Genomic DNA, 13,216 nt, shown 5'->3' on the forward strand with positions numbered 1-13,216 from the left:
CACTTTTACAACCATATTTTTTATTTGGGCAGCAATTTCTTTCCAACAGCTCAGGAGCCCAAATAGGTTTACCCCTTCTTAGTCAGTTGTTTTGTTCCTACTGCTGTAACCACCCCCATAAGGCATTTGCCACCATCCATGAGTCAGTATAAAGACAAAGCATTGGCCACCTCTCCCATTTAGCAACATCTAAGGCCAGCTGGACAGCTTTTACCTCCGCAAATTGGCTTGATTCTCCTTTTCCTTCAGTGGCCTCTTCAACTTGTCATGTGGGGCTCCACACATCAGCTTTCCATTTGCGATGCTTCCCCGCAGTACGACACGATCCGTCTGTGAGCAGGGCATATTTCTTTTCATTTTCTGGTAGTTCATTGTACAGTGGGGCCTCTTTAGCTTGTGATACCTCTTCTGCTGGTGACACTCCAAACTTTTTACCTTCAGGCCAGTCCATGATCACCTCTAGGATTCCTGGATGGATGAGGTTCCCCATCCGAGCTCCTTGCATAATCAACACAATCCACTTGCCCCAGGTAGCATCAGTAGCATGATGGGTGGAGGGAACCTTTCCTTTAAACATCCAGTTCAGCACTGGCAGTCGAGGTGCCGGAAGGATCTGCATTTCAGTGCCAATGACTTTGGAAGCAGCCCAAACTCCCTCGTATATAATTAATAATTAAAATTAATTATATTAAATTAATATATATTAATAATTAATATATATTAATATATATTAATAATTAAAACAGCGGCAACGATCTGAGGAGAAACAAACTAATTTACTAAATATGGTATCAGAATGCAAGATAACACACTATTATACAATATATTTAGAATTGAAGCTAATAGATCAAATGTAATGAGAGAGATTCTGAAAGCTATAGGCCTTACAGTAGTGCTGAGGCAATGTGTGAGGTCAGGACGAGCAACAGTGAGGAGAGCCGAAGGAAGAAGAGACATCAGGTGACTTTGCCAGAGGTTATATCTCCTCTCTGACTGCAAAGCCCCCTGGGGAATGTAGTTCTTCTCTTCCAGACAGGTACCTGGAATTGGAGCATTAACACACAGCACTACATGATGTTATGATGTGGAATACCAGTAACCAAAAATCATAAAACCATGACAATTTTACTTACACTATTATTCTTGTGCTACTAACAATTAAATGCAAAGAAAAATGCAAAGAAAAAGAAAAATCACTATATGAATCATAAAAAGGCCCTTTTTGTGAGTTAAGGACAAAAGCTTGCTTCATGAGAACTGTGTTTTTTCTTATGTGAGACATTTCCTCATCAATCTGCCCTTCCAACAACAGCACCATTGCACTCACACATCACTATTGTGGATGGTTGCACATTGTACAATGGAAGCTCACATCTGAGAGCTCTGCTATGACCACTCACCAAATACTAATCCTTACCACTCACCATATGGGAAAGGTTTCAAGCTCCTGTTCTCCCACCCCTTTCCCTTTTCCCTTCCCATTTTTGGGAGCCAGGGGGCCCATGGGCCTATTGCCCCCCTGTCATGGGCATAGATTTATCTAGATTGATCTAGATAACTCCGTGACAGTTTTTGGTGAAGAATGTGTGCAATCTGAAGCTTTTAACGTTAGCAGAGAAAAGAAAGGATTTCTTTAAGCCGGAGACTGCGAGACTGCAAGGCATTGCTAGTGTGACCTTCATAGATTAGGTTACAGTCTGGGCAGTCTGCCAAACAGACACTGTACTGAGTGTTGTTTTTTTTTTTCCCTCCCTTTTAGCAGCTACTAGCTATGAATCTGCTCTTTATTGTAGGAGTGCTGTATAAGGGATTAAAAACAATTATAATCTTGGGAAATTATTGGCCTATAATTAACATCATGATTTCTTGTTGTGGAATTGTGTTCATATATAACCAAATAAGGGCACTGATGGAGAAACCTGCCTGGTACTTATATGCAATGTGGTATAATTTGCATTTTGACACTTACGTCTGAGATGGAATAGCTAATTTTACAAACATAGAATCATAGAATCATAGAATCGCTAAGGTTGGAAAAGACCCACTTAATCATCCAGTCCAACCATTCGTTCGCCCTTCACCAATGGTTCTCGCTAAACCATGTCCCTCAACACAACGTCCAAACACCCAACGTCTTTGAACACCCTCAGGGTCGGTGACTCCACCACCTCTCTGGGCAGCCCATTCCAGCGCCTGACCACCCTTTCAGAGAAGTAGTATTTCCTAACGTCCAGCCTGAACCTTTCCTGGCGCAGCTTGAAGCCATTTCCTCTAGTCCTATCACTAGTCACACGAGAGAAGAGGCTGACCCCCAGCTCACTACAACCTCCCTTCAGGTAGTTATAGAGAGCAATAAGGTCTTCCCTGAGCCTCCTCTTCTCTAGACTGAACAATCCCAGCTCCTTCAGCCGCTCCTTATAAGGCCTGTGCTCCAGACCCCTCACCAGCTTTGTTGCCCTCCTCTAGACACACTCCAGTGCCTCGATGTCTTTCTTACAGCGATGGGCCCAAAACTGAACACAGTACTTGAGGTGCAGCCTCACCAGTGCTGAGTACAGGGGGACAATTACTTCCCTGTTCCTGCTGACCACACTATTTCTGATACAAGCCAGGATGCCATTGGCCTTCTTAGCCACCTGGGCACACTGCTGGCTCATGTTCAGTCTAGTATCAATCAACACCCCCAGGTCCATTTCCTCTACACAGTCTTCCAGCCACTCTGCCCCAAGCCTATAGCGTTGCCTGGGGTTATTGTGGCCAAAGTGCAGGACCCGGCATTTGGTCTTGTTGAATCCCATCCCATTGGCTTCAGCCCAGCTATCCAGCCTATCCAGATCCCTCTGTAGGGCCTCGCAATCCTCAGGCAGATCAACACTTCCAGCCAGCTTGGTGTCATCTGCAAACTTACTGAGGGTGCACACAGTGCCGTCATCCAGGTCATCGATAAAGATATTAAACAGGACAGGCTCCAGCACCAACCCCTGGGGAACACCACTCGTGACCGGTCGCCAGCTGGATTTAACTCCATTCATCACCACTCTCTGGGCCCGGCCCTCCAGCCAGCTCCTTACCCAGCCAAGAGTGTACCTGTCCAAGTCACAGACTGCCAGCTTCTACACGAGAATACTGTGGGAGACAGTGTCAAAGGCTTTGCTGAAGTCTAGGTAGACTACATCAACAGCCTTTCCCTCATCCACCAGACGGGTCACTAGAAGGAGATCAGGTTGGTCAAGCAGGACCTGCCCTTCGTGAACCCATGCTGGCTAGGCCTGATCCCCCAGTTGTCCCACACATGCTGCGTGATCTCCCTCAAGACAATCTGCTCCATAATCTTCCCCGGCACCGAGGTCAGGCTAACAGGCCTGTAGCTCCCCGGATCCTCCCTGCAGCCCTTCTTGCAGATGGAAGTCACGTTGGCAAGCCTCCAGTCTTCTAGGACCTCACCCGTCAACAAGGAGCACTGATAGATGATGGACAATGGCTCAGCTATCACCTCCACCAGTTCCCTCAGCACTCTTGGGTGAATCTCATCCGGTCCCATGGACTTGTGGCAGTCCAGTTGGAGTAGCAGGTCTCTGTTTCCTCCTGAATTGTGGGGGGTTTAGTCAGCTCCCCAGCCAAGACTGCCAGGTCAGAGAGTGGAGAAACCTGAGGATAACTGGTCTGACTTTTAAAGACAGATGTAAAGAAGGCATTCAGAACGTCTGTCTTGTCCTTATCCTCAGTGGTCACATTCCCAGCCTCATCCAATAAAGAATGGAGATTCTCCCTGGTCCTCCTGTTACTGTTGATATACTTGTAAAAGAGTTTCTTGTTCCCTTTAACCCCAGCAGCCAGGTTGAGTTCAAGCTGGGCTTTTGCCTTTCTGATTTTCTCCCTGCACATCTTAACAACTTCTTTGTATTCTTTCTGGGTTGCCCGTCCCTTCTTCCATAGGAGGTAGATTCTCTTTTTCTCCTGGAACCTCAAGAATAGTTCCCTATTCATCCACGCCAGTCTTCTTCCGCGCTGGCTCATTTTACGGCTCAGGGGGACAGCCTGCTCCTGCACCTTTAAGACTTCCTTCTTGAAGAGCAACCAGCCATCTTGTACCCCTTTACCGCTAAGACTGGACCCCAGGGGACTCCCCCTACTAGTCTCCTGAACAATTCAAAGTCTGCCCTCCGGAAGTCCAAGGTAGCAGTTTTGCTGTTCCCCCTCCTGACTCCACCAAGAATTGAGAACTCTACCATGTTGTGGTCACTCTGTCCAAGACAGCCACCGACCTCCACATCTCCCACCAGACCTTCTCTGTTTGTGAACAGCAGGTCTAATGGGGCAGCTCCTCTCGTAGGTTCTCTTACCAGCTGCATCAAGAAGTTGTCCTCCATACATTCCAGAAACCTCCTAGACTGCTTCTTCTGTGCTAAATTGTATTCCCAGCATATGTCAGGGAAGTTGAAGTCCCCCATGAGGACAAGGGCTGGCGATCGTGCAGCTTCTGCCAACTGCTCATAGAACACCTCATCTGTCTCTTCATCCTGGTTTGGCGGTCTATAACAGACACCCACCAGGATGTCTGCCTTGTCAGCTCTTCCCCTGATCTTTACCCATAAGGATTCAACCTTATTATCCCCAGTCATAAGTTCAGTAACCTCAAAGCACTCTTTAACATAGAGAGCCACACCACCGCCCCTCCTTCCTTGCCTATCCTTCCTGAAGAGTTTGTAGCCATCCATTGCAGCACTCCAGTCATGGGAGCGGTCCCACCAGGTTGGTCTTGTGCCACCATGGGTCAGAAAAGAATCTGTATTTTCAAGGACTAAAAAAGGCCACTGATATTAAGGATCAAAACTGCCTAAGAGTCGGGTTAGAGCAACTCCTGTGGAAGTCTGCAATCAGCACTGTGCTCTCAAGGTAGGTCCTATCAAGCTGTGTTATGCTGGCCAGTACTGCACAGATTCTTAGGATAAGAATAACATATACTTTGGCCTGATTTGCTAGGTGAGTGGTGGAAGAGGCAAAGCCCAAGGGAGAATGGTTTCTCTTCTTGTTGTCAAAAATTTGCTTATAGGATTTGCTTCCTGTCCCCAACAATCCCTCTTAAGGACAGCTTCCTTAGACTAGGGCTGATTCCCTGTCCACAGACAGAGCAAGCATCTAGTTGCAGCCCCACACACCTCGTTGATTGTGAGAGGTAGATTGAGGTTTTGCAGTAGAAAAAACTTCTAGCACTAAGGTATAGGCCTTTACTAAACTTTCTTACAAAATGGATGCACGGGTTGTTGTTCACAATGAGATGTTGAGGCAGAGCTTAATATAAGCTAGAATGAGTCTGCCAGTTATTCTGTTTTTCAGAACATTCTGACCAGGTGGGTAAACACTGATACTACCTATGGAGGATAGGCAGGATAGCAAGAGCCTAGTATACACTGTGAAACTTGTGATGCAATTAAACAAGCCAAGAGGACGAAACCTCTCTGGGGGGAAGGGCAATGGCAAAAGCGTAAATATGGAGAGGTGTGGCAGGTTGATTATATCATCTTGGCACAATCTCGCAATGGTAAGCTTTATGTGCTTACCATGGTGGAAGCAACCACTGGGTGTCTTGAAACATATGCAGTACCCGATGCTTTGAAAAATGAAAAACGACAGGTGAGTGATAAACCTTATATGGAAACATACCTTAGCAACTGTGTCTAGTAGGTTGTGCGTCTGAGATGCTTAGCCAATGAGCAACAGGAGAGATGTCACATACTTAGTAGAAAGGGTATAAAATAGTGTAATTTCACTGATTAAGCTCACAATTTCTTCCTTACCACAAGGTGGCGTGCGCCCGCTAATGCAGTAACGAATAAACTTGGCCACCTCACGAAGATCTGCATCTGATCAGAAATAATTGATTTTGAGTGTTTCTCACACTGCTGGCATGAGGCAATATGACTCTTGTGCACCAAAATGAACAAGCAGCTCTTGCCCTCTTCTGGGGCTAGAATCTCAGAGGTTTTGTTTTTAAAAAGTTGAAACTATAAGAAAATGGTAGGTGTTGGCACTCTCACAGAAAGCCTTAATAGTAACCCAGTGTATCTGCAGGGCTCATGAAGGACAAATTTCCAAAGCCACTTCACCAACATACAGGAACACGTGTAAAAGTATATTTGTGTTAACATTACCTCTCCTGGCTGCAGGGAGGAGGCAACACCTTCCCAATACAGGGCAGCGTGTTATTATATACAGAAGCTGAGGGAGCACCTCAAGGATACCTCTCATGCAAGGACACTGGGGAGGAACATTTTTCAGCTTTGTCCACCTCTGCAAAAGCCGAACTTATGAAAATGTATGTGCTTATGTCATAAATAACTGCCTTGTTATGCATAATGATATGCACAACAAAACAGAACAAAACAAAAAAAAGCCAGGTGGCAGGGAGAATTTCTGTAGCTTTAAGTACCTGATACTACAGCCATTCAAGATTCTCTTAATTTAGGACAAGGATGCTAGTGTGCAGTTTTCTAATTAACTGGGAATCATCTATATATGTGCATGAGACAGATTAATTTGTTTGTGGGATGCATTTTGTGTCTATCCAACAGAGGCAAAGAAACTGAAGGGCTGGTCTGAGTCATAAGCAGCACTGACCTATACCACAGGAAACAATACTTAGATGGACAACATCACAAGTGGATCTTAGGTAGGAAGCAGCACTGCTGGGAGTAGCAGGAATATGCAGGATGGGACTAAGGCAGCACAGGGGAAGGAGTCTGGATGTCATCCTCCTCCCCTGGCTGCACATGCTAAGGTGCTGCAGCTGCCTGCCTGGGTGTATGTGCAATTCTTTCTGCACCCAGCTGCTACACAGCAATAGGATTGAACCACAGGGCTATTTAGTAAGCTTCTCAATTGCAGCCTGCTTCTCCTTTCAGTTTTGCTTTCTATGCGGGATTTCGCTGAGGTCCTACTGCCTGAACAGCTTTGGCTAGCACAAAACAACCTGCAGCATTGTGCCTTTGTATCTCACCTTTCACTTGCAGTCATTTATTTCTAGGGCTCGCAATGAACCTCAGGATATCTGGCCTACCTGAAAAAGAGAGCAGGAGATAGAACTTTCCTGGTTGTTCTGGCAGAAAATGATTTGTTGTCAGCATCCCTTTTAGAGATGACTTGAAGTGTCATAGACAAGCACCCAACAGTTTATTGCTCCAAACACCCACGTATATGAAAAAGTTCAGAGGAAGACTGAGGAAGTTCAGGCACCTGTCTGCATAGCTGCCACCCTAGCTGTTCTCCTGTCACTACATTGGCAGAGTGGCAGAACACAACGTAGCAAACCCCAGTTTTCCAGCTTACCAATAGGCCTGCTAGCAAAAATGTCCCTCTCCATCCCAGGAGGCCAAGTTTGGAGGTCCCTCATCCAGCTGGTCTGCAGGAAGAACTTTCTTCTTAAACTTGAAGAGCCCTGTGGAAGTAACAAGAGGTAACAGCAGCTAACAGTTATTGAATGTATGAAGCCAGACGGATTGAGTTCTGGATGGGGCCCCAAAAAATAAAGAGCACGTAAGAGCAAAGATGTTAGTAAATTAGCCTCCAGTTCAAGAGAGGCAACATTCAGGATGGGGCTCTTAAGAACAGGATCACAGTCAGACTGCTGCAGAGACCTTGGCACAGCTTCACTGCCTGGACCAGACTTTACACGATCCTTAGGATTCTTTCCCATAAACGCGTTACCTGTGCTGCTGCACACACTGTGTGTAGCCCACACTGTTCTCAGCAGTGCTGCCACAGATACTTGAAGGCTGTATCTAAAATCACCAAAGGATTTGGGGAAGAAAATAGCTTTCTGCATTCCTCTTGCAATTCAGGATCACAAATGCAGAAATTCAGAATGCTGCACAAAACAGAGCTTCACCATTGGCCTGGGAACTGCATTGTAGGATTTCAGTCTGTAAGAGACACTTTCTAGAAGCAAGTAATATCTAGTGTCTATTGCATCTAACATGCCAGTGGGGAGAAAGATTTCCTCAAAACTGTAACTAAGCTAGAAATTCCCTACCTGATTTGGCAGAAAGGAAGAGTTATTTAGAAATATTTGCATAACTAGCTTTTGGTAAGCTTTTTTGAAACTGTTTTACATTATTCATAGATAATGTGACCAATGCTATGAACTCTGGATTCCCAGAAATTAACACATTTGATGATGGAGTAGAGGTAAGCCTAGAAAAAGGTTTCTTATCTTTCTCCTCATCTGACATCTCATTCCCAAATACAGTTATTTTGTCTCCATAATGTCTTTCTGTACTTTTGCAGCCATATTAGTAACATATGGCACTGCTTTCAAGTTGGTTTTGCTTTTAGGATCCTTGTTTAGAGATACTACCTTATATTACTTTACATTTGTGGACCCTTTTTAGGTAGCCCATGGACCTCCTGATAAGCGTAGACAACAGCTGAGAAATGACTGCAGTAATCTTACTCAGTGAAAGGCGCCTATTCTGATATTGTGTGAATAGTGTGAAATGCAGGAAATGCCACCTTTTCCTTGTGCTAGTTGAAGGTCCCAAGCTTACATTATTTAGCTGTGGAGACACTTCCATATAGGTCTCCATACATTAGTCAGGTAGGAATGGGGCTTGAAAAGCAACACTCAACACAAAGGAATGAGATGCCATTGCACAAGGTATATCAAATGTAATTTTTGCAGTTTTGGCTGAGGAAAATCTTCCTACAGATTTAAAAACTCACTACTATCTCACTGGAAATGCAGTCACTAAGTGACCAAATATTATTGGAGAGCAGGAAACATTGCTTTGACTACAGTACGTACTACCAAAAGCTGGATAATTGCTTCAGAGAATATATCCCATATAGGTATAGTTTCTTTCTTCCCAGTATTTACCCAAAGGAACTTCTTGCTTATTAAAGCATATTCTTGAATAAAAAGCATAATCTTGAATAAAAAGACATTTAACTGAATTAGAATAAGCTTTAAGCTATTGCTTTCTGTCATTTAAAACAATATATAAGAAAACAAAATGTGAAATTTTGGGTATCATTTTGCTCATCTCTTCAGGGAGTCAGTCAACAAAACCCCCTGGGAATCTCTCCTCAAGGACAAGGGAGTGGAGCAGAGCTGGCAGATCTTTAAGAAAGCTTTCCTTAGAGCACAAGAGCTCTCTATCCCTAGGCGTAGGAAATCAGAAAAGGAAGGCAAGAGGCTGGCATGGCTGAACTGAGACCTGCTGGTCAAACTAGAGAGCAAGAAAAAAATGCACAGGCAGTGTAAGCAGGGACAAGTAACCTGGGAAGAGTACAGGGATGCTGCTAGGCTGTGCAGAGATGTAGTCAGGAAGGCCAAAGCCCAGCTGGAACTGGACTTGGCAAGGGGTGCAAAGAAGAATAAGAAAGACTTCTACAGGTACATCAGTCTAAGAGGGTGTATCCTCACTAGTGAGCAATACAGGCAAGCTAGTAACAATAAAAAAGGAAAAGGCTGAGGCACTTAGATTCACAACTGCCTGTGGAACCTGAACAACTGTAAGTCCATGGGTCACAATGAGATGCACCCCAGAGTTCTTGATGGAATGTAGCCTCTAAGCCACTCTTGATATTTGAAAAGTCGTGGTGGTCAGGTGAAGTCCCTGGTGACTGGAAAAAGGCAACATCACATCCATTTTTAAGAAGAGAAGAAAGAATGACTCAGGGAACTACCAACTGTATCACAGTTCCCTGGCACAGCATCACCTCTGTGCCAGGAAAGACCATGGAGCAGATCCTCCTGGAAGCCATGCTAAGGCACGTGGAAGAGAGGGAGGTGATATGGGATAACCAGCGTGGCTTCACCAAGGGCAGGTCCTGCCTGACCAACCTAATGGCCATTTTTCATGGTGTCACTCTCTCGGTGGACAAGGGAAAAGGCACTGATGTCATCTGTCTGGACTTCAGTAAGGCCTTTGATGTGGTCCCCCATCATTCTCTCCAAATTTCAAAGATACAGATTTGACGAATGGACCTTTTGATGGATGAGCAACTGGTTGCAAGATCACACTCAGAGAGTGGTGGTCAATGGCTCGATGTCCAGATGAAGGTCGGTGACAAGTGGTGTCCCTCAGAGGTCTGTATAGGAACAGGTGCTGTTTAATGTCTTCATCAGTGACTCAACAGTGGGATTGAGTACTCCCTCAGCAAGATTCAGGATGACATCAGGTTGTGTGATGAGGTCAACATACCCGAGGGATGGGATGTCATGCAGAAAAATCCAGACAGGCTTGAGCAGTGGGTCCAGGTGAACCTCATGAGGTAATCCTCACTATCAATACAAGCTGGGGTATAAAAGAATAGAGCACAGCTCTGCTGAAAAGGACTTGGGGTTACCAGTGGATGACAAGCTGGACATGAACCAGCAATGTGCCCTAGAAGCCCAGTTAAAGCCAACCATATCCTGGGCTGCATCAAAAGAAGTGTGGTCAGTAGGTCACGGGAGGTAATCCTGCCCTTCTCCTCTGCACTGGTGAGAATACACCTGGAGTACTGTGTCCCGATGTGGAGTCCTCAGTACAGGAGAGACACTGACCTGTTGAAGTGTGTCCAGAGGAGGGCCGCAAGAACCATCCAAGGGATGGAACACCTCCCCTACAAGGACAGGCTGAAAGAGTTGGGGCTGTTCAACCTGGAGAAGAGAAGGCTCTGGGGAGACTTGATAGCAGCTTTTCAGTACCTAAAGGCGGCTACAAGGAAGAAGGGTCTACTGTGATATGACAAGGGGAAATTGTTTCTAACTAAAAAGAAGAGAGATTTTGATTGGATGTAAGGAAGAAGTTTTTGAAAACAAGGGTGGGGAGGAACTGGAGTGGGTTGCACAGAGGTGTGGATGCCCGGTCTTATTGATATTCAAGGTCAGACTGGACCATGCTCTGAGCAATCTAATCTATCTGTTTAGATGTCCCTGTTCATTGCAGGGGAATGTGATTAGGTGATCTAAAAGGGTCCTTTCCAACTCTAACAATTCTATAATTCTGTATGAAATCAAAGTAGGAGATGTGTTGCTGATTCTACTTTCTTCTTTCACTATTTTTTTCTACCTGCTGCTATGAACAGTTCACACAGGCTTGCCATGCTTTCTGCTCAGCTGGCAATATTTGCATCCTCAGCAAAGTAACGGATGATTCCATTTTGCCTGCTTTTGGTACTGGTGGCTGGCCATTCCTAGCTTCAATGCAAGAAAAATCAGAATAGGAAAAGGAAGCCAGAAATCACACATGTAAAGCAAAAACCCTCCTGAAGCCCTGGTATGAACAGTGACACCTGTCTGGATTGCACTGCAAAAGCTGCAGCTGTGACTGCTCCTGGGAAAATCTCTTTAGCTACCACGGGGCCCCAGTCCATTTGCACAAAGCCAGAACCATGTTTGTGCCTTTTAAAGCAGGCAGTAGCTTATAACAAACTGCAGCTCAAATCTGCATTTCTGAAAGATGGCTTACATACTGAAACAGTTTAATATTTCATTACCTTCTTTCTGCCTTGCCACAGTGAATCCAAAGAGATGACTATAGGAATCTAGATATAAGTCCTGACAATATTGCTAAGGCTGTATTCAAGATAATAACAAAAGGGCTGAACGGACTGTGCAATCCCGACAATGTATTCTCTTTTACTCAAGTACTTGCTCTAGCTGAGTAAGGTGCTGACACCTACAAACCCAAAAAAAGCACAGAACCTGTAGCACCGCTAACACTGACTCTTAGCTTTCCTCACAGAGTCCATAAGCTACTGGCCAAAAACGTTGAGACATTGTAGCTCATCCTGCTCAAGAAGATGAGGAGCAGAACTCCCAGCATGGGACTGGACCTCTCCTGCTCATAATGTGGTGCTCCAGATGTACAGATTTCTAAACAAACAAAACCATTTGTACCACAAGGGTGGTTAAACTGGCACAGGTTGCCCAGAGAAGTCATGGAGTCTCTGCTCTTGGAGGTGTTTAAAGCCATCTTTTCTGATCATAATCCTGGGCAGCCTGCTCCAGCTGATCCTGATCTGAGGGGGGAGCCTGAGCTGGTTAAATCTTCAGAGGTGCCTTCCAATTCCATTGATTCTGAGCCTGTAGCATACTTATTCTTCACTGACCTTTCCTTTGTGCTACCGATGGAAGAAGTGCCACAATTGCATTTCAGGAATTTTCATGCAAACATACAGAAGTTAGGAGCCCAGCTGCCATTAAGTTACAGAAGGAGAGCTGGCTCACATTAGGACGTAGATACTGTGATACCAAGAGCTGCATGTAATTATTTTTAGGCATTTCTTCACCCTAGGTAATCCACGAAGAAAACTTAGACACTCAAATTGCCCGTGCAATAGGTAGGGAAAGCAAGGTACCTCAGGATGTGATTCACAAAAGCAAATAAGAAAACCACCTCTAGAGCCATGGAACAGATACGGATATGGAACAGAAGTATCAACTGCAGAAGCTGTTCCACTACCAAGAAATTATTCATCCACACAACTGAAAGATAGCAGTACCAATCACAGGTAGGATTATCACAGGCTGGGTAGGGCTTTTAGCTGGCCACTTCTGAAAGGAGTTTTCCTGCCAGAGAGATCCTGCAGGGAAGGGAGAGATGAGGAATACTCGGGCGTGGGTTACTGGGTTTCTCAAGTGGTTTGATCAAACTTCTCCTCTGTTGCTCCACAGTGTCCTGGTGGATACACAGCAGCAAGCCTCATGAAATGATTAGGAAAAAAGATTCAGGGGAGGGACGGTACTGGTACTGAATATCAGTTCAAGGAGACTGCAAATTTATTACAGGTAACTCCTTCTTCACTCACCTGTATAGCAAAATTCATTAAAGTTTTGGATAGTAGTCATACTCCTCTTTTCTCTACCAGCCTCTATCCCACTCTGCCAAGTCAGGGAAACTTCCCTACAGTCTGTCCCTATGGCTACAGTCAAACTGGTAGATAACAACAGAACTTATCTCACTAGGAACTGATACGCTGTCCCCTTCCAGTGCACAGTTGAACACGACAACCAAGTAACCATAGAAAGCTTTTATGCAGCTAGGTTTCCTTGAGATATTTATCTGTGTACCTAGAAGGACAGGATGCCTGAGAATGGTGGGTTTGGATTCAGACTTCTGGTAGAAATTAAGTTTTTCAACTCAAATTCTGCTCATTTTCATCTTTAGTAAGCTGTTTAATTCAGTTGCCCCTATTTGACAATCCAGGAACATTATGCTAGGACTCTGAG

At 44.9% G+C, this 13,216-nt stretch overlaps 1 protein-coding gene across 10 annotated transcripts in view; it reads right to left on the reverse strand.

Annotated features, from left to right (window-relative positions):
* The window catches only part of LOC107055508, a 14,482-nt gene continuing 1,266 nt past the window's right edge, over positions 1-13,216 (reverse strand). Inside the window, exons 2-6 of one of the 10 annotated variants that reach the window (XR_006933075.1) lie at positions 7,327-7,435; positions 6,998-7,057; positions 5,799-5,864; positions 889-1,040; positions 1-613 (exon numbers count right to left, since the gene is read on the reverse strand). Coding sequence is in view for 4 of the 10 variants with exons in the window: in XM_046909625.1 (XP_046765581.1) it covers positions 266-655; positions 889-1,067; positions 5,562-5,611; positions 6,998-7,014 (636 nt within the window). In the remaining 6 variants the exon portion in view is untranslated. Of the gene's footprint in view, positions 656-757; positions 1,068-3,869; positions 7,058-7,326; positions 7,436-13,216 lie in introns of those variants that run through there. The other 9 variants (XR_005845207.2, XR_005845201.2, XM_040661043.2 and 6 more) reach the window with 9 other exon arrangements.

The sequence above is a fragment of the Gallus gallus genome, chromosome 1 (assembly GCF_016699485.2).
Source record: "Gallus gallus isolate bGalGal1 chromosome 1, bGalGal1.mat.broiler.GRCg7b, whole genome shotgun sequence".
Classification (NCBI taxonomy): Eukaryota; Metazoa; Chordata; class Aves; order Galliformes; family Phasianidae; genus Gallus; species Gallus gallus.